The sequence below is a fragment of the Cricetulus griseus genome, chromosome 7, assembly GCF_003668045.3.
Source record: "Cricetulus griseus strain 17A/GY chromosome 7, alternate assembly CriGri-PICRH-1.0, whole genome shotgun sequence".
Lineage (NCBI taxonomy): Eukaryota > Metazoa > Chordata > Mammalia > Rodentia > Cricetidae > Cricetulus > Cricetulus griseus.
The window spans coordinates 33,235,764-33,263,337 of NC_048600.1; the positions used below are offsets into that span (position 1 = coordinate 33,235,764).

General features: G+C 43.2%; 1 protein-coding gene across 4 annotated transcripts in view; it reads left to right on the forward strand.

Annotated features, from left to right (window-relative positions):
• The window catches only part of Parn (poly(A)-specific ribonuclease), a 155,708-nt gene extending 128,673 nt beyond the window's left edge, over nucleotides 1-27,035 (forward strand). For 3 of the 4 annotated variants that reach the window (XM_027424757.2, XM_027424758.2, XM_035447915.1), the window contains exons 23-25: nucleotides 12,577-12,669; nucleotides 22,097-22,290; nucleotides 26,009-27,035. In XM_027424757.2, the coding sequence (XP_027280558.1) occupies nucleotides 12,577-12,669; nucleotides 22,097-22,290; nucleotides 26,009-26,061 (340 nt within the window). In that variant the 3' untranslated portion in view covers nucleotides 26,062-27,035. The remainder of the gene's footprint in view (nucleotides 1-12,576; nucleotides 12,670-22,096; nucleotides 22,291-26,008) is intronic. The other variant, XM_027424759.2, reaches the window with a different exon arrangement.
• The last annotated feature ends 539 nt before the right edge of the window (nucleotides 27,036-27,574 follow it).

Below are 27,574 nucleotides of genomic sequence, written 5' to 3' on the forward strand. Positions count from 1 at the left end.
CATGGCTTATTATATTTTTGCTCTAATCCTTTTTTATGAAATTCATTATTTTTAAAGATTTATTTACTATGTATGTGGTATTCTGCCTGCAGGCCAGAAGAGGGCACCAGATCTTATTATAGATGGTTGTGAGCCACCAAGTGGTTGCTGGGAATTGAACTCAGGACCTCTGGAAGAGCAGCCAGTGCTCTTAACCTCTGAGTGCTTTCTCCAGCCCCTTTAAACTATTTTTTAATCTCTTTTTCTACCTTTTCTCTTTTCTCTCCCAAGTCTATGTACCTTTTTAAACACACTGTAACCTGTTTAGAGGTTTGTTTGCCCCCCCCCCCATCTGAACCTGTCTTTACTGTGTATTTGTAATCATTTTCTGGCCACATGAGTCTTTAAACTGTTTAACAGTCTGGCTAGGACCTCCTACTCTTTGGTGGCTGGCTGCATCCTGCTTGGTTCCCTGAGAGCCTAGCTTCATGGCGATGGTACTGGCTGGTGAGAGCCATTTTTAACACCCCAACTTTGGGGAGTTTGGGGGATCATGCACTACCAGGTAGTGTGCGGCTCACTGCTCATGAACTCCATTTAAGTGTTAGATAGCAGGGCCTCTTAAAATCCTTGCCTGTTTTTTGTTGCTAGCACTGAGCCAGGAAGCTGTCTCTTAAAGGAGCTGTGCCTCTGCTTGCTGTTAGCAAACACAGCCTACCAGAGAAAAGACAATAATCAAGAAGCTGTGCTTGACTCTGTTTTTGTGTGTTTAGAATCCTTTTTTAAGCTCTGTCAGAATTTATGTAGAAATTCCTGCCCCATGGGCCCACTATTCCCTAATAACCTACACAGAGACTAAATATTAATTATAAATGTTCAGCCAATAGCTCGTGCCTATTACTAACTAGCTCTTACATTTAAGTAACCTATATTCCTTATTTATGCTCTGCCATGTGGTGGTACCTTTTTGGCATGGCTCATTCATCTCCTGCTCCCTCTATGTCTGGCTGGCAACTCCTGTGACTCCACCCTTCTTCCCCTCAGCATCCTCAGTTTGGCTCTTCCACCTAGCCTTATCTTGTTCAGCTACTAGCCAGTCAGCTTCTTTATTAAACCAATTGCAGTGTAATTTACACAGTATACAGAACGATTATTCCACAAGCATGGGTGTCTGTTTATAGGTGCATAGGCACTTCACCAGTGGCTGTTCCATTGGAGAGAAAAATTGTTTGTCCCTCTGCCATGAACCATTAACACCTCAGGGAGGGGTGGGCCCCCATGAGCCACCCCTGTTCCAGGGGTGGTAGAGGTGGAGGCAGGGTGTTGTTGATGGGCACAATCTTATGAAGCTTCTCTGTAGATGATCACAGGGGCTCTGAGTTCAAGTGTGCAATAGCCATGTCCTGCCCAGAAGTCAGCATTCCACACCATTCTACCCACTCCACTTCCTCTGCCTTTTCCTGTCTCACTGCCTCCCTTTCATGATGTTTCCTGATCCTAGGGGGTGCAGCTGATTTTTATATTTTGATTATATTTCCTTGGATCTTGCGTTATAAATTCATTTATTCTATTAAGGTTTCATAGCTTGTCTGACATTTTTGTTTTGATAATCATATCTACAAATAAATGAACTGTGGGACTGTTTCCCTCTCATGCTATGCTCTGTTGGCTAGGGTCTCCAGTGTAGTATTGAAGTCCTGAGCTTTTTTGTCTTTTTCCTAGTGCTGATCTTAAGGGAAGGCTTTTAAATTTTCAGTTTTTATCGACTTTTTCTGACATGTAGATAAGAAGGTATAAGTTCAGGGCACACCGGTAAATGAAGTTGGTGGCCTTCCCAGCCTCCAGGATGTGGGGCTGGCTGGCTGCCCTGTTTCCACACCGCCTGGTATCCTGAGTCTGAGGCTTCCATGGAAGGATCCTGGTCCCAGAGACTATGCCTGTCTGACTGCTGCTGGCCAGACGGGGTCATGTGCAGACTCCAGAAGAGACATTGCTCGTGCTGTCTTCTTCTTTCAGGGATCCGGGACTGTTATCTGGAAAGACTGTAGGGCTCTTACTCGTACTAGTCTTTCATAGAATGTTCGTGCAGATCAGCCTCTGTAGGCATACTCTTTGGTGCACTTCTCCCTGCTTTTCCTCTTCAAGAGTACCTGCAGGTGACATCATTCCCCCCACTACCTGGCCTATTCTCATCCCTGAAGGTGTGATCCTCTCTCCACAGACAGATGGGTGTATCAGTTGGTCACACTTGGTCATATTTAAAATCCTCACTTTTTTTTTTCAATACTGAGGGATTAAGCCTTGGGAATGTATCTACTGAAGTGTTCTTCCATAGAGCTACATCTCCCCTCCCCTCCCCTGGAAGTTTTAAGTGGTTTATTTTCTGAAATGTTTAGCTTTGGGTAGGCAGAGTATGTTGTTTCAGTTTTCCTCCTGTGGCTATGGTTTTAATACTGGTTAAATCCATTGAAGTCAGGTATAAATTTTAGTGCCAAAATAAATTTCATTCTTGCTTCTGAATAGTCCAGATGTTCTGAATTCAGCTTCAGCTAATTGAATGTTGAGTGTATGTTCTTCATTTAGGAGTTTAGTATTAAGGCAGTTGCCTTTTGTGTTTATCAGCAATTAATTTTTTCTATGTTGAATTAAAAGAGTTAACAATGAGAATTGTTCAGAATATTCAAACTGGATTATTATAAAGGTATTTCTAATTGAATGACAAAAATTCTTTGTAACCCATTATTTTTCTGTTACTGAAGCCAATCTCATGTTCATACATATGCTTCATGCTAAGGATTGAGTGTGTGCTCATATAACTTCTCTCCATCTGTCTCTCCTGGTACAGACACAGAGATGAGTGCTCCCATCCCAGAGAGCTGACACACACAAAGAGATGAGTGCTCCCATCCCAGAGAGATGACACACAGAGAGAGATGAGTGCTCCCATCCTAGAGACATGACACACACACACAGAGATGAGTGCTCCCATCCCAGAGAGATGACACACAGAGAGAGATGAGTGCTCCCATCCCAGAGAGATGACACACAGAGAGAGATGAGTGCTCCCATCCCAGAGAGATGCCTTTTTACTAGTTTGCAGCTCTCATACAGACATGTCTTAGTAAGTGTTAATTTTGCTTTTCAAAATCAAATGCTTTTTATTTAAAAAAAAAAAAAAAAGAATCCTGGGGCTAGGCAAGAGCACTTGTACACAAGCATGATGACCCAAGTTCAATCCCCAGCATCTGTGTACAAAGCCATGCATGTCTGTGCATGTACCTGTAACTTTAGCACCATGAGGGGTCAGGGATAGGAGGATAGCGGAAGCTTGCTAGTCAGGCAGCCTAGCAGAAGAAATAGCCAGCTCCGGGTTCAGTGAGAGACCCTCTATCAAGGAAATAAGGTGTAGACTGATGGAACACTATACTTGATCTCTTCTTGCCTTTACCCAGGAATATTGGTGCACACATGTGCACACACATAAGAAGTGATGGAGGATGAGGAGGAGAGGAGAGATATTGGTTTGGCTTATGAATGAAGTAAAGCTGTCCCATCAGTCCCTTCCTCCAACCAGCTCTTATCCCAAACACAGAAACAGTCATGCACGTCGGGTGCGGCTCTGGCTGTGAGTCTTCAAATACAAGAAAGTTTATTCTAGCTCCCATTTGCCCAGTTTTCTAATTCATTTCACTCTTGAGAGGTAGTTTGAACAATGAGACAGACATTCCTTATTTCTTCTTCCTTCCCTTAACTGCCTCTTACTTATCCAGCTAGTTGCCTTTATAATGAATGTAAACCATGTGATAATAGATGTATTTGTCACTTGCCCTCTTGCTTTTTGGAGAGAGCTTCCACGTATTTGTTTCATCCATTTAGCAAAGTGGCAGAAGACTAGTTTTCTGGGCCCTGTGCCAGATGCTGAAGACTTGAATGTAAGATCCTAGAACCTAATGAGAGAGGGAGGGAGGGGGAGAGAGAGAGAACAAGCACAAGCACCAGCATTATCTGCCAAGGACGTAGAGCAACATAGCAGTATAAAGGGATGAGTCCTACAGGCTGTGGGTCTTGGGCCTCTCCAGCGGGAGAGGTGGTCCCTTTAGTGGAGACTTGCAGAACTCTGAGGGGATGAAAAGGAGGGCGTTATAGAGTGTCTCAGAGCACTGAACTGGGAGTACAGCCACAGTTGTGTTCAACCAGCTTTACAGTTGAGGAGAAGCCACTTCCTCAGTAAGGGTTCTTGTTCACAAAGGCAGCATGTGACATGGGAACATTCTGTAAACTGAATGGCAGCTGTAACTATCCTGTGGCATGTACCTCCTAGACTCCCTCCACTTGCCTGTCTGCAGTGGTAGAGACAGTGTGGGCTCACACTGATAGGAAACAGAAGAGAGGGTCACACGGAAGTGCACATATGCAGTCAGTTCATTTCCAGTGCTGTTTCTATGCAGGAATTCCTTCCGGTGTTTTAGGAACATTGTATGTTATTCCAAATCATGAGAAAAGTCAGTTGGGAGGTGAGAAAAAGGAAAGATTCTCTAAGAGCTACAATGTGAATAGTAAACATGCACATTACTAGTTCAAAGGCATTCAGACTTAGGAAGTCTTCAGAGTACAGACAAAACCAGTTGACACTAGAACCCAGATGAGCCCTTCCAGAGCCAGGGCCAGAACCTGGAGAAAGGCCTTGCTCCTCACAATTACCGACACCTTGTGAAGTATGTGTGCCACCCTGTCAATAAGAATGTTACCCTGAGAATGAGCAGGGTGAAAACTCATCAGGTTTTACATTCGGGAACAAATTGTAAAAATTCCGGGACTCTTGTTTTGATAAATGGTGAGTTTTGGAAGCAGTCTTCAAATTGGCAATTTGGAAACATGGCTCCAAGCTGTGTTGCTGGCCTCACTGGCATATCTGGGTATTATGCCATAGACTCTGGGAGTGCTGGCTGAGCTCTCCAGGGTTCAAATGTTGGGTTTCAGTTACAGGACTTCATGTAAACATCCACAGAAGCAGCGGAAGAAGTTCAGGGGAAGATGGGTAAGGATCATCATGGAATAGAGTACTGTAAACCCAGCGGGTAGAAAATATGTTAGGAAACTGCTATCGATTTTAACAGGAAAGGTGATCCGGGAGAAGTTTTTCATTGTGGGATGTGGGACAGAGTTTATAGGATGCAGTAAGTCATCTAATGCTTGGCTTCAGTTTGTTGGATAGTTTGACCAATATCAACATAACACAAAGGAATTCTTCTAAACCTGGAACACTGCAGTAGTCTGTGTTTGTGTGGGGGTTTTTGTTTTTGTTTGTTTGCTTGGTTTTTGAGGCAGGGTATCTCTGTGTAGCCATGGAGCCTGCCCTGAAACTCATTGTGTAGATCAGACTGGCCTTGAACTCACAGAGATCCACCTGCCCCTGCACCCTCCCCCCCCATTGTTGAGATTAAAGGTATGCACCACCACTTCCCCGTGTGCTTGTGTGTTTTAAAATATTGACTAAGAATAACTTTAAAACAATAAATACTTAGCAGAACTCGGCATGTAGACCAAGCTGACCTCTAACTCACAGAGATTCTCCTGTCTCTTCCTCCTAACTGCTGGCGTTAAAAGTGTGCACCATCATTCTCAGCACATAGGGTTGTTCTTATGTAGCACTGAAACGTAATTTTGTCGCAATAACACTCAGCTCATACACTGTTGTATTTTGTGAATTGGCCCTTCAGTGTACTTAGTGCAACTCTGTCACAGAGAGTGGTCCCTGCTGTGATTATGGTGACCTGCTATTCACAACCATGCCAGGAAATTCTGTGAATAGCTCAGCACAACTCAGGATTGGGGGACTTCTTCTTCTCAGTCTTGAATCTTAAAGTTAATTGTTGTTGAGGGCTTTGAAAAACTAAAGACTTCTCAGGGGCTAGAGATAGACAAGGCTACCTGCTGCTGTGGTAGGACCTAGGTGTGGTTCCCAGAACCTAGTTAGGTGGTCACCACTCCCTATAACTCCAGCATATACATAGACATAAAGAAATGGTTAAATCGTTTTAAAGAGGAACAGTTAAAGATTCACATGGACAATGCTGACAATCCAATTGTAAAACAACAGTTTTGTCAGCAAATAGAGCAGAAAATTTCTCATGATGCTGGACAAAAGAATGAACAAAATACATTACTCCATAAACAGAATGACCTTGAGATAACTCGTAGACCATAGTTAAGAATTAAAACTATATCCTGCTAGGAGTGCCTCAGATTGAACAATTTTTTTTCTATTTCCTTTAAGAAACATTTATTTTTTTATTTTATGTGTGTGGGTGTACCACTTGCATGTTTATGTGCATGCTTGGTCCCCTGAGGGGTCAGAAGAGGGCATTGGATACCCTGGAACTGTTGTTAAATATGGTTGTGAGCCACCATATGGTGCTGAAAATTGAACCCCAGTCCTCTGAGAAGATCAACCAGTGTTCTTCCTCTCTCCTTTTGAGAATATAATGCCATTTCATCATTTCCCCCTTACCTTTCCTCCCTACAGACTCCAAACACACCCCTTCTTACTCTCTTTCAAATTCATGGCCCCCTTTCTCGTGTGTGTGTGTGTGTGTGTGTGTGTGTGTGTGTGTGTGTGTGTGTGTGTGTGTGTGCTTAATTTGTATGTCACTTGTATGTATCTTTTCGGGGTTGACCATTTGATATGAGATATCCGAACCTGTTGTTTTTATCTAAATCTCAGTTGCTTGATTTTGCCAATAAAGACTCAGGAGCCAGATGCTGGGGTGATAGCCTGCTAGCTCAAAGAGGCAGAGAAAGCATCCACCTGCTTCCTCAAGGAAACAGTTGACCTGGCCCTGGAGATATGAGTGAGGGGAACCCAGATCTGATGGCCTGAGGGCAGAAGAACTGGCCATGCTCCTTGCTGCAGGCTCCTTTGAGCTAGCTAAGGCAGTGCTGGAGAACTCATCTTGGTAGTGATGATGAGGGAAAGCTAATGTACTGACCAAGGCAGCTACCACCCAGGCCCAGAAACAGGGTTTTGAGTTGGTCTACCCCAACATCCACCAAATCTCTGAACTATTGGAGCATGTGAAGGGGACAAACCTACAGATCCAAAACAGTGGCATATTCATGTCACAGGCAACAGGATATCCAAGAGGAGCCCCAGTGAGAGCTCATTATCAGTGGTATAGCAATGACTTGTGGCAAGTTAAGATGAACAGACTTAAGAGTAAACTATGTGTCTCAACTGGCCACACTACAGCTTCCACAGCAAGATTGGGTTTTGTTTTTTCTTTTAAATTTGGTTTTGTTTTGTGGGGAGCTGGCAAGGGCAGAAGGCAGATGCAAGAGGACAGGGAGATGACTGGGATCAGAATGCATGCTGTGAAATCCATAAAGAGTCAATAAAAGTTTTTTAAAAAAAGTGTGTTCTAGGGCTAAGCCATACCACAACTACAAGCAGGTTTTCCAGTAAGTAACAGGTTCTGGATTTACAGTGTGACCAATTGGCATTCTTTCCCCAGTAGACTATTTCTCTGCTTCTTAGCATTCCTTGGTTGCTTATAGTACTTTTGTTGGGTTGGGGCCTCCTGGTCTTTTTCCTGCCTTCTTTGGTGTGTCTATTGGTGTCTACCTTGTTCATTCAGCTCATGTTTACACAGTTGTGTTGAGATTTTCTGGGTGTTGCTTCTGGCATCACAACCTCACAGCAAACTCCCTGATTGCCTCGGTCTTACAATCTTTCCATCCCCTCTTCCCCAATGTACCCTGAGCCTTAGGGGCAGGAGAGTTTTTAGGTGTATCTGTTGCAGAATATTTGTTTACACTGCGTGAAGATGTGTCACTGTGAGTGGTTTAATAAAGAGCTGAATGGCCAATAGCTAGACAGAAGTGAATGGGCAGGATTTCCAGGGAGAGAGGGGAACTCTGGAAAGAAGAGAGGCAAGGAGATGCCAGCGCCAGTGAGATGGGAAAAAGCCTAAGCTAGGGCCAAGCTTTCATAATTAATAAGTCTCCGTGTCATTATTTGCAGGTGGTCCAAGATAGTCTGACAAGAAAGCTGACTACATGTATCCATTAGGACTGAGATCCACAACTCTCTATTTTGATTGGTTGTGGTTTTCTGTCTATTGTAATGAGAAATTTCCTTGATGAGGGGTGAGGACTGCACTTACCTGTGGGGATAGGGACAAATGTTTAAACTATAGTTAGGAATTATGCTGGTTTAGTTAAGTAGCGATTGTAGGTTCTCCTCTAAGATGCATGATGTCACTAGTCCAGCAGCCAGTGTTCTTACTTGCTGAGTCATCTCTTCAGCCCTGTGGGGTAAAGATTTCTTGAATACCAGAACATGTTCCATCCAAGAAAAATACTAATAAACTGAGTTTGCATTAAATAATATTTTTCTTCAAAGGATGATATACCTTATCTCCCTTATCTCTGGATTTTGCTTCCATAGATTCAGCACACTTCTGCTAAAAAATAATTGAGGGCTCGGCATGATGGCTATCCCTTAATCCCAGTACTCACATCATTGTGAGTTCAATGCCAGCCTAGTTTACAGAGTCAGGCCAGCCAGAGCCACATAGTGAGACCCTGTCTCTAAATCAGCGAGTAAGAAAGGATGGACTGTGTCTAAGGAAGGACATTTTTAGTTGACCATTGACCTCCATATATATTCATACATATGTGTGCATGTACACACAAACACACATAGAAATTATAAAAAAATTTTGCTATAATCTAGCAAAAATATTTGCTAAGTCTATGTATGATAAATTGTCTTTATTTCTAAATATAAAGAACTCATATGTTCATTGTGTTTGTTAGTTTTGCCCAAGAAACGGCTCAAAAAATGGTTATAGACACAGACCCATTCATTTACATACAGACATCCCACAAAAACACTAAACTGGAAGCCATAATATATATGAAAGGGACTCACAGTGTAAAAAGAGGAAAATAGATCATATAAATCAAATTTTAAAATAAAATAAAATTGGAGTGGGGGCTGACATGACATTATGAGAAAAAGAACCCCCAAAGATACCATTTGTTGTTTTCTGTTGGCTATCACTGCTGGGCATACAGCCTACCCTCAGGAGTAGTTTGTTTCCCTAGTGAGACTCCCTTGGAGGAAACTGAATTTTCATTTGCAAGTGGTTATCAATTAGAGGTTGCTTCTGGATTAGGGATAGGAGCACAAGTCCACCTCTCCTCTCAGCTCTAGGATCCTATCTGGTGCAGACCACCGTAGGCCCTGTGCTTGATGCCTCAGTCTCTGTGAGTTTATACATGTGTTGGTCCTGTTGTGTTTAGAAGGCCTTGTTTTCTTAGTGTTTTCCATCCTTTCTGGTTCTTACAATCTTTCTGCCTCTTCTTCTACAAGGTTCCCTGAGCCCCGAGGTGAGGGATTTGATGGAGACATCCCATTTAGGGCTGAGGGTCCCAAGGTCTCTCATTCTCTGCATATGTCTGGCTGTGGGTCTCTGTATTTGTTCTTATCTCCTGCAGGAGGAAGCTTCTTTGATGATGGCTGAGCAAGGCGTCTATGAGTACAGCAGAATGTCATTAGGAGTCATTTTATTGCTACCTTCTTTTAGTAGAACAGTATTACTTGGTCTATCTAGTTTCAGGTTCTTAGTCACTCAAGCAGCGTCATATATGGGTTCCATTTTGTGGAGTGGGTCTTTAGTCAAATCAGGTATTGGTTGGTTGCTCTCACAAGCTTTGTTACACCATTACACTAGCACATCCTGCAGGCTGGCCACCATTGCAGATCAAAGGGTTTGTGGCTGGTTGGTAATGTGCAGAGTCCCTTCCTGTACCAAGACACTAGAGCAAAGGGGTGAAGCTCTCTGTAGGCACCAGTTTGACTTCTCCATGTTCAATGAGTTGTGTGGGTGTTGCCTTCAGAAGAGGGGCCTTTCAGTCCGTTTGTGGAAAGCAACCTATTTATTTTCTTGGCAACATCTGGGTTGTTTTGGGGTTCCCATGAGACACTCTGGCCAACAACTCAATTAGATGTAACTCATTCTTTGTACTGGAAGCTTCATTTTGGTGACAAGAGGTGTCCAGTTAGGGTTCTGTCCACCGCATTATTTGGTGATTTTATTTAGACCACCTTTGTTTATATATGTATTTTAAGAAGCTTTCCCTGTATTATGTTTCCATACTACCCATCAAGTGGCCATTAATTTTAGCTGTCTCTCCCCATATTCCCTCCTTTATCCCCCTCTTCCCTCTCCTCTCAAATTGATCCTCCCATTCCAGCTATTCCTTCCTTCCATCTGTGTCTATCCTATTTTTCTTTCCTAACGAGAGCTGTCTGTTGCTGCAACCCTTTAATATAGTTCCTCGTGTTGTGATCCCCAACCATAAAATTATTTTGTTGCTACTTCGTAACTGTAATTTTGCTAGTATATGAGTTTTGATATAAATATCTGATATGCAGGATGTCCAATATACAATCCCTGCTGGGGGTTGCAATCCTCTGGTTGAAAACTGCTGCTCTAATCCCTTACTCCATACTCACCCTCATAACTATTTATCCACATATAGCAAATACATATCCTATTTGTCTGAGATACCTCACTCAGGATGATTTTTTCTAGTTTTATCATGAAAATTTCATGATATCATTTTTTTTAACTCCATTGGAGAAATGCACCACATTTTCATTATCCACTATTCTGTTGAGGAATATCTAAGTTGTTTCCAATTTCTGGCTATTATGAATAGAGCAGCAATGAACATGGTGGAGCACATGTCGTTATGGTAGGATGGAGTGTCCTTTGGGTATATGCCCAAAATTGATATACTGGTCTTGAGATAGATCAGTTTTCATCTCCATGAGGAACCACCACACTGATTTTCATAGTGACTGTACAAGTTTGCACTCCCACCAGCAAAGGAGGAGTGTTCCCCTTGGTCTGCATCCTTGCCACCATGATCTGTTACCTGTGTTAGTTATCGTTGCCATTCTGACAGGTGTAAGAGTCTCAGAGTTGTTTTGATTTGCATTTGTCTGATGACTAAGGGTGTTTAACATTTCTTTAAGTGTTTCTTGGCCATTTGAGATGCCTCTGTTACCCCATTGTAAAAATTGGATTATTTGGTTTGTTCATATCTCGTTTATTGAGTTCTTTATGTATTTTGGATATTAGCCCTCTGTCAGATGTGGAGTTGATGAAAATACTTTCCCATTCCATAGGCTTCCTTTCTGCCCTATTGACGGTATCCTTTGCCTTACAGAAGCTTTTCAGTTTCATGAAGTCCCATTCATTAATTGTTGATCTTAGTGCTTGCACAACTGGTGTTCTGTTCAGGAAATTGTCTCCTGTGCCAGTGAGTTTAAGGCTACTCCCCACTTTCTCTTCTGTCAGGTTCAGTGTATCTGGTTTTATGTTAAAGTCTTTGATCCACTTGGACTGGAGTTTTGTACAGAGTGATAAATGGAGATCTATTTAGATTCTTCTACATGCAGCCATCCAGTTTGACCACTTGTTGAAGATGCTACCTTTTTCTTATTGTGTATTTCTGGCCTCTTTATAAAAAAAATCAGGTGTTAACAGGTATATGGATTTATGTCTGGGTCTTCAATTTGATTCCATTGATCAACATGTGTTTTTTGTGCCAATGCCATGCTGTTTTTATTACTGTAGCTCTGTGGTATAGTTTGAGATTGGGGATGGTGATAGCTCCCTCCAGCAGCTCTTTTGCCATTTAGGACTGTATCTGTAGATTGCTTTTGGTAGGATGGCCATTTTTACTGTATTAATATTACCATTCCATGAATGTGGGAGATCTTTCCATCTTCTTCAGTTCTTCAATTTCTTTCTTCAGTCACTTAAAGTTTTTATCATACAAGTTCTTTCACTTGCTTGGTTAGAGTTACCCCAAGATATTTCGTATTTTTTGAGGCTATTGTGAAAGGTACCGTTTCCCTGATTTCTTTACTGATTTTATGAGTTAATTTTTTAATCTAGCTACTTTGCTGAAAGTATTTATCACCTGTAGGAGTTTCCTGATGGAGTTTTTAAGCTCAGTTATGCATACTATTATATCATCTACAAATTAGGGTACTTTGACTCCTTCCTTTCCAGGATCCTCTTGATCTCTTTCACTTGTCTCATTGCTCTAGCTAAGACTTCAAGTACCATATTGTATAGGTATGGAGAAAGTGGACAGCCTTGTCTTGGTTGGTTTCTGTGTGTTTCCGAGGCTGTTGAACTCGCTGCATAGCTCAGGCTGGCCCCAAGTCCCACCAAACCTACACCCTCCCACCCCATCATCCCTCTGGAATTTTTTCTCCATATATTGTCAATTTTGTCTCTTCTGCAATTTCATAATAAATGGCAATGTGAAGTTTTCACTCTGTTATATGAAGTTCCCATCATCTGCTTGGAACTGTTTATTGAAGTTCACCTCATGAATGTCTTGGTAATACCTCACTTGTTATGGCTGTCATGTGTTTCACAGTAAGAACATGCCTCACCTGTTACTGCTCATGTATGTTTCACAGTAAGAACATGCCTCACCTGTTACTGCTCATGTGTGTTTCACAGTAAGAACATGCCTCACCTGTTACTGCCCATGTGTGTTTCACAGTAAGAACATTCCTGCCTTACTTGTTACTGCTCATGTGTGTTTCACAGTAAGAACATGCCTGCCTCACCTGTTACTGCCCATGTGTGTTTCACAGTAAGTAAGAACATGCCTGCCTCACTTGTTACTGCTCACGTATAAGAACACGCTCTCATTTGTTACTGCTCATATGTGTTTCACAGTAAGAACACACCTCACCTGTTACTGCTCATGTGTGTTTCACAGTAAGAATCTCGGTGGTTAGCAAGCAGTTTTTCTGTTGATGGGTGCTCTTTCTGTTGCCAGTTCTAAATAAGAAGGAAAATCATTTGAGAAAGCCAGGCAGAGCACTGGGGCATGGAGGATAAGAAGCATTACACAGAAACTGGGTGTGTGGTATTTGAGCAGGAAGGGCCAAGGGAGCTGGCACTTTGCATGAACAGGAACACCAAGACAGGAAGCACAGAACATCCCTAGACTGTGGAGATGGAATTTGATGGACGCATAGGTAAGTCTGTGTCTGAGCCAGGGAAGGAGGAGATGAGAAAAGAGCTGATCTCGGAGGCTCTGCAGGTAGAAAACCAAAGAAGCCTTTGAGCTGGGAGTCCTTGCTCACATTTCCAATTTGTGGGAACACTGGCAGACTTTAAAAGGAGTCAGTTTGTAAAGGGACTGGGACTGGAGAGAGGTAGAATGGCTGAGGTTGGTCACCTAGAACCCTGTTGTCAGACACCAGGGCAAAGCTGTGTGCCCACTGTGGTAGCCTATGGGGGAGAGCCAGCAGGAGTTTTTGAATAGGACGCAGGGTCTTTTTTGTTTTGTTCACATGGCTGCCATACAGTCAAGATTTGTAAGTTTGACTTCATGAATATAAATTTTTTTTGTGTGGCAGCTCCTGAGAGAATTTGGTAGTCGAGGGGATACTGGATGAGCAAGGACTAGAACACTGAAGAATAAAACACACTGTTTCATCTCCAAGCTGAGAGCCTGGAGAGAGGATGTTCCCTCAGATAAGACATTGTTACATGGCCAAGATGTCCTTTTCCTTGTGTTATTAGGCTGATAATGTTTAAGTGATAACTCTCTCTTTCCCCCTTTTTTTTTTCCACTTCTTTTGCATTTGAGTGCTAAATGGCCCTGCAAGTTTAGGTGTTGACACTTGGTCACTTGTTTGTGGTACTACTTTTAAAGATTTTTAGTGTGTGTCTGTGTCTGTGTCTCTGTGTGTGTACATGTATGTGTGCGTGTACATTTGAGTATATGTGCATGTACATGTGAGTACAGTGCACTTGGGGGTCAGAGGCCTTGGATTCCCTGAAGCTGGGGTTACAGGTAGTTGAGAGCTGCCAGATGTGGGTTCTGCAAACTGAACTGGGGTCTCTTTTGTTTGTGGCATGAGACAGAACTAGCTGGACCAGGCACTTGGAGCTTTGGGGTTCTTGTGTGCTCCATCTCCTTGCTCGTACAGTAAGCTCTGCACCCCTGGCATCTCCCGCCCATCCTCATGCGCGTCATCCCTCCATTGTGTGCTTATCTGCACCCCAGCAGCACATTCACTGGCTTGTTTGGCATTACCTTGTGTTCTTTGTCATTGCTCGTTCATCCACTGCTGACATACTCAGGACTTTTCCAAGTCTTCACCACACCCATGGGACTGGAGGTAACGGCACACGAGTTGTTCTTTCACACCTTACGTTTTTGCATTTTTGTTACTGGAAACAGCTGCATAGACATTCCTACTTTGGCATTTTCAGTCTTTTCTTGAAACTGATTTTTACTTCATTTAGTTTTTATGTCTTATAGTGTAGTCACTCAGTTTCTTATACTTAGACATTAAGTTGCTTTGCCATATTCTGCCGTTGGAGATGACATGGTAATAAATGACACACACACACTTTTTTGCATTTTCTGTTTTTGCATTCTTGGGGGTTTATCTTCTGAACTCTTAGAAGCAGGCTCTTTGGCTTGAAGGATATCCACTTATTGCTTTGTTAGGTGTCCCCATCTCCCTGGCAGAATGCTTCATTCTTATCCTCATGCATGAAAGTGCCCATCCCCATCATCTCACAGAATCGATCAACAAGTATGTGGATAGTTTTGCTAATCTAGTGGTGAGAGACCACAGTTTAGCATTGTACTTTTTTTTCTGAAGAGTTTTTTTTAATTTGAATTAGAAACAAGATTGTTTTACATGTCAACCCCAGTTCCCTCTCCCTCCCCTCCTCCCCTATTACTCCCCCTCAACTAAAACCCTATCACATATCCTTTCTGCTTCCCCCAGATGGTGAGGCCTTCCATAGGGTGTCTTCAGAGTCTAGCCTATCCTTTGGGATAGGGCCTAGGCCCACCCCTGTGTGTCTTGGCTCAGGGAGTATTCCTGTATGTGGAATGGGCTCCCAGAGTCCACACCTATGCTAGGAATAAGTACTGAACTACTACAGGAGGTCCTGTAGATTTCCAAGGTTTCCTCACTGAAACCCATGTTCCTGGGGGTCTGGATTAGTCTCATGCTGGTATCCCAGCTATCAGTCTGGAGAGCAAGAGCTCCCCAATGTTCAGGTCAGCTGTTTCTGTGGGTTTCACCAGCCTGGTCTGAACCCCGTTGCTTCTTCACTCATCCTTTTCTGCAACTGGGTTCCAGTTCAGTTCAGTGATTAGTTGTGGGTGTCTACTACTTCCACCAGTTGCTGGATAAGGGCTATCGGGTGGCATATAAGTCAGTCATCAATCTCATTATCAGGTGAGGGCATTTAAGGTAGCCTCTCCTCTGTTGCTTAGATTGTTAGCTATTGTCATCTTTGTAGATCTCCAGACATTTCCCTAGTGCCTGATTTCTCTGTAAACCTAAAATGTCTCCCTCTATTATAGTATCTCCATTCTTGTTATCTTTTATTCTTCCCCTGACTCAACCTTTCTGCTCCCTATGTCCTCTGCACCCCTCCTCTTCTTCCCTTCTCATTCTCCTAGCTCCCTCCCCCCTGTTCTCATGCTCCCAATTTGTTCAGGAGATCTTGACCCTTTCCCCTTCTCCAGGGGACCATGTGTATCTCTCTTAGGGTCTTCCTTGTTTACTAGCTTCTCTGGCAGTGTGGATTGTAGCTGGTAATCCTTTACTCTATGTCTAAAATCCACATATGAGTGAGTACATACCATGTTTGTCTTTTTGTGATTGGGTTACCTCGCTCAGAATGGTATCTTCTAGTTCCATCCATTTTCCTGCAAAGTTCAAGATTCCATTGTTTTGTTTTTTCCTGCTGAGAAGTATTCCATTGTGTAAATGTACCACATTTTCTCTATCCATTCTTCAGTTGAGGGACATCTAGGCTGCTTCCAGTTTCTGGCTATTACAAATAGTGCTGCTATGAACATCATTGAACAGATGTCCTTGTTGTAAGAATGTGCTTCTTTTGGGTATATGCCTAGGAGTGGAATTGCTGGATCTTGTGGTAGACTCATTCCCATTTTCTGAGGAGTCGCCATACTGATTTCCAAAGTGGCTGTACAAGTTGGCACTCCCACCAGCAGTGGAGGAGTGTTCCCCTTTCTCCACATCCTCTCCAGCATAAACTGTCATTGGTGTTTTTGATTTTAGCCATTCTGACAGGAGTAAGATGGTATCTCAGAGTTGTTTTGATTTGCATTTCCCTGAAGGATGTCGAACACTTATGTGTCTTTCAGCCATTTTAGATTCCTCTATTGAGAATTGTCTATTTAGTTCTGTACCCCATTTTTAATTGGATTGTTTGGTGTTTTGGAGACTAGCTTCTTGAGTTCTTTGTATATTTTGGAGATCAGCCCTCTGTCAGATGTGGGGTTGGTGAATATCTTTTCCCAGACTATAGGCTGCCGTTTTGTCTTGCTGACTGTGTCCTTTGCCTTACAGAAGCTTCTCAGTTTCAGGAGGTCCCATTTATCAATTGTTGATCTCAGTGTCTGTGCTACTGGTGTTATGTTCAGGAAGCGGTCTCCTATACCAATTAATTCAAGGGTATTTCCCACTTTGTCTTCTAATAGGTTCAATGTGTCTGGGTTTATGTTGAGGTCTTTGATCCATTTTGACTTAAGTTTTGTGCATGGCGATGTGATAGACTTGGATCTATCTGCAGTCTTCTACATGCCTGCATTCAGTTATGCCAGCACCATTTGTTAAAGATGTTCTCTTTATCCCATGGTATAAATTTAGATTGTTTGTCAAAAATCAGGTGTTCATAGGTGTGTGGGTTAATATCAGTGTTTTCAACTCTATTCCATTGGTCTACCTGTCTATTTTTGTGCCAATACCAAGCTGTTTTCAGGACTGTAACTCTGTAATAGAGCTTGAAGTCAGGGATGGTGATGCCTCCGGAAGTTCCTTTGTTGTACAGGGTTGTTTTGGCTATCCTGGGTCTTTTGTTTCTCCATATAAAGTTGAGAATTGTTCTTTCAAGGTCTGTGAAGAATTGTGTTGGGATTTTGATGGGGATTGCATTGAATCTGTAGATTGCTTTTGGCAAGATTGCCATTTTTTGTTATGTTGATCCTACCAATCCAAGAGCATGGGAGATCTTTCCACTTTCTGATATCTTCTTTAATTTCTTTCTTTAGAGAGTCAAAATTCTTATGGTACAGGTCTTTCACTTTTTTGGTTAGTGTTACCCCAAGGTATTTTATGTTGTTTGTGGCAATTGTAAAGGGTGATGTTTCTCTGATTTCTTTCTCCATCAATGTGTCATAGGTATATAATAGGACTACAGATTTTTTTGAGTTAATCTTGTATCTTCCACTTTGCTGAAGGTGTTTATCAGCTGTAGGAGTTCCCTGATAGCGTTTTTTGGGTCACTTATGTAGACTATCATATCATCTGCAAATCGTGAGACTTTGACTTCTTCCTTTCTGATTTGTATTCCCTTGATCTCCTTTTGTTGTCTTATTGCTCTAGCTAGAACTTCAAGGCATAAATGTTCAGAATTGAGACTTCATCCTGATGGATTTCTCCTGTGGTGAGTAGGAAGTGACCTCCTTCATCTCTTTTGATTGATTTTAGTTTAAAGTCCAATTTGTTGGATATTAGGATTGCTACTCCCGTTTGTTTCTTGGGCCCATTTGATTGGAAAATCTTTTCCCAACCTTTAATTCTTAGGTACTGTCTGTCTTTGAAGTTGAGGTGAGTTTCTTTTATGCAGCAGAAGGATGGATTCTGTCTTCTTATCCATTCTGCTAATCTGTGTCTTTTTATAGGCAAGTAATATTCCTCATTAATGTTGAGGAATATTAATGACCATTGACTATTAATTCTTGTTTGTTTTGGATTTGGTGGTGGTTGTGAAATTATGTGTGGGATTCTATCCCCTTTTCCATTTGGCTGTTGGTAAAGTGGGATTATCTATTGCCTATATTTTCTGGTTGTAGTTAACTTCCTAGGGTTGCAGTTTTCCTTCCAGAAATTTCTGTAGGGCTGGATTGGTGGATATGTATTGTTTGAATCTGGTTTTGTTATGGAGTATCTTGTTTTCTCCATCAATATCTATTGAAAGCTTTGCTGGTTATAGTAGTCTGGGCTGGCATCCATGGTCTGTTAGTGTAGGTAGAATATCTATCCAAGACCTTCTGGCTTTCAGCGTTTCCATGGAAAAGTCAGGTGTAATTCTGATATGTTTGCCTTTATATGTTACTTGACCTTTTTCCTTTGCTGCTCTTAATATTTTCTCTTTATTCTGTAGGTTTGGTGTTTTGATTATTATGTGATGAGACTTTTTTTTTTTTTTGGTTCAGTTTATGTGGTGTTCTTGGGAAAGTTTTCTGTGATTTTGTTGAATATGTTTTCTGTGCCTTTGAGTTGAATTTCTTTACCTTCGTCTATACCTATTATTCTTTTTTTTATGTGTTTGTGTGTTTTGTATATTTGTTACTGTGTTTGTTTCTCTGTGTTGTGTTTGAGTATTTCTGTGTGTCTGAATACCCATTATTCTTAGGCTTGGTCTTTTCATGGTATTCCATATTTCCTGGACATTTTGTGTTAGGGATTTGTTGGACTTAATATTTTTTTGGTTGATGAGTCTATTTCCACTAGTGTGTCTTCCACTCCTGAGAGTCTCTCTTCCATCTCTTGTATCCTGTTGGTTATGCTTGCAACTGTAGTTCCTGGTCGTTTACCCAGCTTTTCTATTTCCAGCATTTCCTCCGATTGTGCTTTCTTTATTGTCTCTATTTCAATTTTTAGGTCTTGAACTGTTTCCTTAAGAGATTTGTTGATATTTTGTATTTTTTGGTTTGTTTTTCTTCCGTTTCTTTAAGGGATTTTCTCATGTCCTCTATCATTTTCATGAAGATGTTTTTTTCCCATTCATTTATTTAGTTCATAAATAAAGTCATGCACAATTATGATACAGAATACAGTATGTTCACAATGGCAATTAACATGTTATATCACACATATTCATCATTTTTGTTTTGAGAACACTTAAAGTATATTATCTCACAACTTTTAAAATATAGCATATTGTTATCAACCATATTTATCATGCTCTCAGTAGACCTCAAGACTTCATGAAGATGTTTTAAAGGTCATTCTCTTCTGCTTCATCTGTATTGTGATGTTCAGGTCTGGTGTATGGTTCCTAGTCTCCGGTGGTGTCATATTGGGTTTTCTGTTTTGAATGTGCTTTTACATTGTCCTCTTCTCATCCTGCCTTCTGGTGGGTGTAGCAGGAGTCTCTTCCTCTCCTGGTGGGTATGGGACCAAGGTTCCCTTCTGGAAGATGCAAACATTTCCAATCTCTGATGTCTGTCCTCTCCTCGTGGATGGAGGTGGGACTAGGCTGGTGGATGGAAGTGGAACTGTTGCCGGGGCCTTGACAGTTTCTAGGTGTGTTGGATCCCGCCAAGTTTGGATCCGGTGAGCAGACCCCTGGCGTCAGATGTTCCCTAGCAGGGCCGCAGAACTGGAACCGGAAACAGTCCTTGGCCTACCTGGGCTGGTGGATGGAAGCGGGACTCAGCATTGTACTTTTGCATCATGAACATGTTTAAGGAGCATGTGCATATGTGTGTATTACAGTTTTCTACTTTTACATTTAGTTTCTTCCACTTGAGTAATTTATATGTTAGCAACATCAACCTTTGTCTGTGACATATGTGGTCAGTATTTTATCCTGCTTTATTATTTTTCTTTTTCTTTTCTTTTTTTTTTGCTTTACTCACACAACTACCATACACAAAATTTTTAAATTCATGAAGTCAAACCAATAAATCTTGACTGTATGTAGGTGGCAAATCATACAAGGACAGCATCTTCCATATCTAGGCTGTCGAAATTTGCCAGGTTTTCTTCTAGTATTTCTGTCCTTGCATTTTTCGCATTTAAATACTGTGCATCAGGCACTTATGTGGATAGTGTAAGAAAGCCTTCCATTTGTCATTTCTCACTTGTCTTAACAGTAATTAGAGAAAGTCCATCCTTGCTGAAATAATTGGTGTCCGCTCACACACACACACAAAACAACAAACACACAAACTTGGTGGTAGGCTGAGCATGGTGGTGCATGTAAAATGATTCCAGCACTCAGAAGGGTGAGGTAGAGGGAATTAGAGTGCAAGGTCATCTTGGCTTACACATTGTCTCAGAAAACAAAGAGATAATACCGTTGAGGAGCTTTTTGTTGTTATTTTAAAGATTAGATAGTTTCAGAAAATTTAGACAATTCAGAAACTCATAAACAAGTCACTAACCCATTAGGACTATTTCATGCTGCAAAGAGAAGAGGTGTGGGCATTTTCTCTGGGCTCTGAGTTCTGGGGTCTGGTGGCCTTTAGGACATAATGTTTAACAAAAACTTAGCTGGACCTATTACAGGCACATGCCTTTAATCCCAGCACTCAGGAGGCAGTTTGAGGCCAGCCTGGTCTACAGAGTGAGTTCCAAGAGCTACATGAGAAACCCTGCTCCCCCCCTCCCCAAAAAAGAACAAATTCATAAAGCACAAAGTCCAGAAACAGATCTAGGTACTCACAGACATCTAATATCTAGTAGAGGAGCCTGGGGATGGAACTCCAGCTGTTCGGTCTTGTGGCAGGTACCATTACCTGCTGAGCCTTCTCCCTGCTATTACCAGGTTTGTTGTTTTTGTTGTTTTTTTGTTTTGTTTTGTTTTTTTGTTTTTTTTATTTGTTTGTTTGTTTGGTATTTTTGTTTTTGTTTTTTCAAGACAGAGTTTCTTGGTGTAGCTTTGTAGACCAGGCTGGCCTCAAACTCACAGAGATCTGCCTATCTCTGCCTCCCAAATGCTAGGATTAAAGGAGTGTGCCACCAACACCCAGCCCGCTATTACCAGTTTTAAAGCCATGAATAGCATGAATTTTTAACAGTGATCTCCTTCCCACAAATGTTGCTGTTGACATCTTCCTTTTTCTTCATAGACTTTTAGCTGTATTTAGTTAGACATAGTGGCACATGCTTGCACTTCTGGCATTCAAGAGGCTGAGGCAAGAGGATCATGAGTACAAGGGCAGCCTGGGCTAAAGTAATACACTGCCTGAAAACAACAAAAAGTTAAAAACAAAAACAAACCACCTGTGTAATAGAGGTGAAACAGGAGGCTAGCCTTCAGAGGTAAGGCTGGCATGACCCTCTCTTCACACAGTCTAGAGGGCTGGTGTGACCCCCTCCTCACACAGGTGAATGGTATAGAGGGCTGGTGTGACCCCTCCTCACACAGGTTGACTGTCTAGAGTGGCTGCTAAATGCAGAGGAGATAGGAGGACAATGGAGGAACAGAATTGGCCAGCCAGAGTTTTGACTTGAGTATATGTCGGTGACACTTCCTAGGGAAGCTAATAGGAATAAGGTTAGCTCTCTTCTCTCCCTGCTCACCCTGTTCTCTCTGCTTGAAGGCATCCCTTAAGTGGAATGCTTTGGTTTTATTTTTTTAATACTTTCCATCATTAAAAAATTTATTTACAAGACCCATTTCAAGGAGACAGAGCTTATTGGCCACATGGTCTAGCTTTCAGCAAGTTTCATTTCAGGAAATGTATTTTCTTGAGAAAACTAAGACCTATAATCTAGTTTAATTCAATATGTCAAAAACAAAACCGGGTTTCATTATAAGCTTAACAGTTCACCTTTTTAGAGGAGGAGAGAGAGTTACACAAAGGCAGGATGTGTTCTGTAGCTAGTCACGTTTCGAGCCATGCTGGAGCAAGAGTTCTTCCGTCTGGCTCTGCATCATCAGCAGGTTCTGAAGGTGCTTTGTGGTTCAGTGCCATCAAACCTCTGATCCTGTCACCATAGCTGTATTCCTCACTCCTCTGTTGTGCGGTCTTTATTGAGATGCAGCCAGGGTTTTTCTGTAAAGAGTTGCTAATGCTAAAACAGCTCACCTTTGCACTGTGTCCACAGCGTCCTGTAGAGCCTGCCTCTGACAAGTTTGTCCTAGATGAAGGCTGGGTCTCCGTTCAGATGCTGCCCACCAGTGACATGTTCATAGAATTTTGATAATTGAGACATTTCATTAGTCTCTCTTGCTGCCCCTAGCACCACTCATGTTGTACACCTTGTACATTGCAGCTTCACAGCAACTGGCATGACTGGAAAGAGAAATCTGAGTCCTGACCCAGAGGAAGCTGGCTCGGAGGACAAAGAATTGGAGGAGATATCTGACTCTGAGCTTGAACAGATAGATTCCTGTGCAGACCCCTTCCCAGAGGGAAGAAGAAAGGTCAAGAAGTTAAAAAGAATGAAGAAAGAACTTTCCTTGGCAGGTTGGTATTGGTCTGACTAACTTTGATCATGGGCTGCTTCAGGCTTCAGGAGGCTCATATTTGGGGAACAAAATAATAGCAGGGCTTCACTTGAGGGCAGACACATGTGGTAACCCACAGAGCTGTTGTCTCTAGCAGAAACGGAAACCACTCTTTCATGGCTGTGATGGATTACTTGGCACAACAACTTAAGAGAGGAAAGGCTTGTTCGGGCTCATGGTTTCTGAGGGTTTTCAGTCAGCAGGATGGCAGCGATGCTTCTGTCTGTGTGACTAGAGCAGGGGGCAGCTGCACAGCAGTCTCTGCTTGTTTGGATAGTGGCAGATAGGAAGTGGAGGGAGCTAGACCAGAACCAGGGTGGGTTCAACCTTCAAAGAGCTGATTCCACCACCAGCCACTTCCTAAAGGCTCCACAGCCTTCAAAGTAACACCACACACCAGGGCTGAGAGACAAGCAATGATGAATTTTAATCTGAGAGGCTGGAACAAGCCCTGGTTCTGGCACACAAAGCTTGCTGAGGACTCTTCGTGAGAGGTAATCAGGCCATTTTCTTCCTTCCTTCCTTCCTTCTTTCCTTCCTTCAAGATTTATGTATTATGTATACAGTGTTCTGCCTGCATGTATGCCTGTGTGCCAGAAGAGGGCACCAGATCTCATTATAGGTGGTTGTGAGCCCCCATGTGATTGATGGGAATTGAACTCAGGTCCTCTGGAAAAGCGGCCAGTGCTCTTAACCTCTAATCTGTCTCTCTAGCCTTAGGCCATTTTCATAATTCTTCTCTCCACCATGTTATCAAGGTGTTACATGTGTATTTCTGGTAGTTGCAGTGTTTAGGACATGCATTTAGATTTACACAGAAGCAATTCCTTGTGTTCTGTTTCAGTAGCAGACTTAACAGTGTTCCCAGGGACACTCTGGAATCCTAATTTTCTTCATAAACAGAATTATATAAGAAGCCAAGGAAATGGGAAATTAGCCATGTTCAGAGCCTAGTGTGTGCCAGACTCCATAGTGGGAGCCTTATTTCACTTGATTTTTATGGTTTTACAAAAGCTTTGAAAGGGGGAACCATCACTATTGCAGTGCTCCAGGCTCCAAGCTCTGAGAACTTCAGGAAGTGTAAGACATAGAACCAGGGGACCCAGGCCTGCCCGACCCAGCTCTGCCTCTGCACCTCACATGCCTCAAGCAGCCAGTGCCCACGGACCCTAGAGCAAGGGCCTGGACAGCTTCTCCTCACTAGTGTCTGCTCTGAGGGACACCAGGAAGCAGGTGTCACTACAGCACCCATAGCGCTGCTCCCCATGTGCTTGGTTACATGTGGGACAGGCCCAAATGCTTGTAAGCTCTGTCCTTAACGCCATCACTGTCTGCTTTCTGACTAGGAACACGGAGGCTTCTCGGAGTCTTCCCGGGGTCCCAGACCCCTGAAATCTGTGCTGCAAAGAAGCCAGCCCGTGCTTTCACCCAGGGCCTGTTTGTGTGCTCAGGATTAGGAGACAATGACCCAGATACAATTCTTCTTTGTGTCACTTGGGGACAGTGGCCTTGATTGGCAATCAAGAGTGAGGTAGAGCAGTGCTGGGCAGCAGGCTTGACTGTGTCCCAGCCAGGGCCCTGGTCTTTCCACTCTGCCTGTGTCCTGATCTGTAAAGAGTGTGCTGAATTTCATCAAAATTACCAAAAATCCACAAGCAGTCGAAAATCCACCTAAGCATGGTCTGCATTGCTGCAGCTTCATTTTAACACAAGCTGCAGTCCTGCTTGCAGCTCTTCATCCCATCTCTCCAGCCCTCATCATCACAGTCTCTAAAATACTCAGATTAGAAGGTCAGGCTTGGCAGTGCATGCCTGAAAGCTGCATTTGGAAGGCTGAGGCCGAAGGATCCCCATGACTTTATGGCCAGTCTGATCTGTACAGGGAGTTAAGGCTAGTCTGGGCTACAAAGTGAGACCAATCTCCGAAAAATTAAAACATTTAATTGTAGAATACATTAATAGATTAATTTCTTTTGTAGTTTTCATCATGTTAAGTGAAAACTTTGCATCAGTTATTTAGGGTTTTAAACTTAGGGTTTTTTCCCTCCCATTGAAGCAACGCTGTCAGTGCTGAACATGTGAACTAAAAACAAAAGTAGATTTTGTGCTTTTTGTCAGTAATGCAAAAAGAGATGCTACAGGAGAGACACTTTGACATTGAGTTGGAGGATATAGGGGCAGTGGGCTTTTTCCTGAAGCCTCCTGAGTGAAGGAGGCTTCTGACTACTTGGTGGAACTTGCTGGACCCTCCACCATCTTGGTTTAGCAATCAGTCCTGTTTGTGTCTGCAAGCTTGACCTGGGTAGTCAGAGGCTGAACCTGTTGAGTTAACCAGTCTTATTCTCATTTTGAGTGAAACCTGCCATGAGGGAGTGCAAAGAGATCCCCAAAGTGCCATGAGTGGGACTTCAGATTCTGCTGGTTGTTGGGGCTGTGTGCAGTGTTAGGGAGCATGCCGAGCAGTGTCCACCCGACAGCTTTAGCAGTTAGCTCTGTGAGCCCCAGCCTTTGTGCTGCACAAGTGCTGACACCTAACATGTGGGCCGGCCTGGGAGATTTCCTGGCTTACAAAGAGTGTGTGTATAGCAGAAGCAGAACCACTGGGTATAATGCTCTGCAGCTGCCACACAGAACGGTGTCACTTGCCACCCTAGATACACTAGGAGTTAAATACCAGATGCCCTCGCACGTGACAAAAGCACCTAGATACCTGGAGCAATAGCTATTTGCTGGGTTTCTATTGTGCATCAGGATGTGTCTGCCCTCAGAACCCCTTTTGTCATCTTGCCAGGTTCTGTAACCACACAGTAAGGCACAGAGGCTGTTAAAATAGGAGACAGGTTTGTGGAGTTCACTCTTGAGCAGTTAGAGCCCAGAGCCTTGGCTCTGCCTGTTTCTTTGTCTGCCTCAGTGGCAGGCTTGAATCTGTTCCATTATGAACATGCTCTTCCTCAACTCAGTCTCCACTCAAGCCAGACTAGATGCTGTGCTTTGCATACCAATCCAGCTGCGTTGCTACTGTCACCCCCACCGCTGTTGCACAAATGGCAGAAGTGGAAGTTTCTGACCTACAGGAAACCTGTCTGTCTGTAACTGAGCCAGAGGAGGGCTCAGCCTGCATCACTACCTCTGCAAAACCACAGCTGTTCTTGCTGTCCTGGGACCCATGGTCCTTACTGACTTGCTGCCCCTCGTATTTCTCCTGCAGGTACCAGCTGCTCTCCCTCTCATGGAAACCAAGGTTGTTGCAGCTCTAGTGAGGAGCTTAGTGCTTGTTCCAAACTCACCTCAGGCATTTGGTAGCTTTAAGTCCCTTACCTCTCTGTGTCTGTTCTTTCACCACTATCATGGGGACATGGTAGGCTTTTATGACACATGTGAATTAAATGCCCAGCTTGGTCTCCAGCAGAGAACGCTGCATGCACAGTGAGAGGGTCATGAAGTGCTTACACCCCAGCTCCCACCTGTGAGCAGAGGCAGCCAAAGCAGGTCAGGAGGTTTGCCACCTTCCTAAAGGTTCCTTTGGCTTCCCCTTCATGTACTGAGTCTGTCCCCAAGTCCAGGACCTTCCTGTGCACCAGTCCTTCCCTGCTTGTCACAGGGTGCTGTCAGTGCTAGCCAACAGTGTTCCCCCTAGTGACTGTCCATGTCCTTAATCTGTTTCTCCTTTCCCCCAGGAACTGTTGCAGATAGCCCTGCCATGCTCTTCGAAGTTCCCGACACATGGTAGCAGAGACCAGGGTGGAGCACACTGAGCATGCTGCTGCTGAGAGAAGGCTAGCCCAGCCTGCCTGTTTGGAAGCCATACTGTATTCTCTTAATCAAATGAGGCATGGGTGGGCTTTGGAACCAAGTTTATTTCCTGGGAAAGCTACTTTGTACTTCTTTGGCTATCTCTGTCTTCCCTTTTCATCTAAACTGACCATTGACATACGTCATGGTTGAGGGCTGTTGCAGGTGTGTGTGTTATTAACTAGTTAGTTCCTGATCCTGGGTAGTGATAGCCTGTCCTGACTAGCATCCAGGGAGGAAATCAGCTGGGAACCATGCTAGCATCCAGGGTATTCTGGTCATATTCATGCTGAGCTCCGCCCTGCCTGGAGATGTGTGGACAACCTCCATTCAGCCCGTGGTGCCATCATAGGCCATGGTCACTGGCTCCCAATGAGTAAGTGGTTGTGCCTCCTGCTTCCCACTATCACTGCCTAGAAACAGCACTCAGACTTGTTTTTTAATGGAAACCTTCCCGAGCTGCTGACCCAAGGTCATCTCAGCAGATACCCAGACTTTGAGAGCACATTATTTCAAGTTACTTTCCCTCAGATATAAGTCTGTCTTGGGTGGTGTGTGAGTGAGAAGCTGGACTTTCTGTTCCTATGCACAGTGCTGGATTCATGGTAAAGTGGCTTGCTTTTACCATGTATTTTTGTATTTCTCTCTCTCTCTCTCTCTCTCTCTCTCTCTCTCTCTCTCTCTCTCTCTATGTGTGTGTGTGTGTGTGTGTGTGTGTGTGTGTGTGTGTGTGTGTGTGTCTCCATGGCAGAACTACAGCATGCATCAAACCCTCATTGAGACAGGAGACACAGTGGCAAAGCATTGTGTTCCTTTAGGACACTCCAGCAGACACTTCTGGATATGTAATGTTTTTGTATCATGAAAATTGAATTTCAAAACGATGGAATTAAAGAAAATTTCATAGAAACCCGCCTTTAGCTTTTTCTTGGAGTGACTGATGCTTTTGCCCTCTAGCTGTTGCCTTAAGCTCCCATCATGGCGTTGCACATCTCTATGTATAGAAGACTTTTCCCCGCTCCAAAGCTCCTAGCCCTTCCCTTTGCCCCACTCAGTGTGTGGGCTCCACTAAGTGAAAAGTGCAAACAGGGAGGGAACAAGCCAGGGCTATTGGTTTTGCCAAGTCTTTAGATTTAAAGGTTAGAGATTAGGGAGGTTTGTAAGTGTAGGAAAGGGGACCCAGGGCTTTGCTTGCACTAGTCCAGCATAGTATCACTGAGCTAATCGCAGTCTGACACTAATTTTTCAAAGGGAAAAGGGAGATTGAGATATAGTTCAGTGCTGGAGACTTTTGCCTGGCATACTTCAGGCCTTAGCAGGAAGCAGGGGGCACATTATTTATGGGGCTGAATAGATGACAGCTCAGTGGTTAACATTGCTCTTAGTGCTCTCTGAGAGATTCATGGCCAAGCTGCTCTCACACCAGATGCAGGTGCTCCAATGCCTCCTTC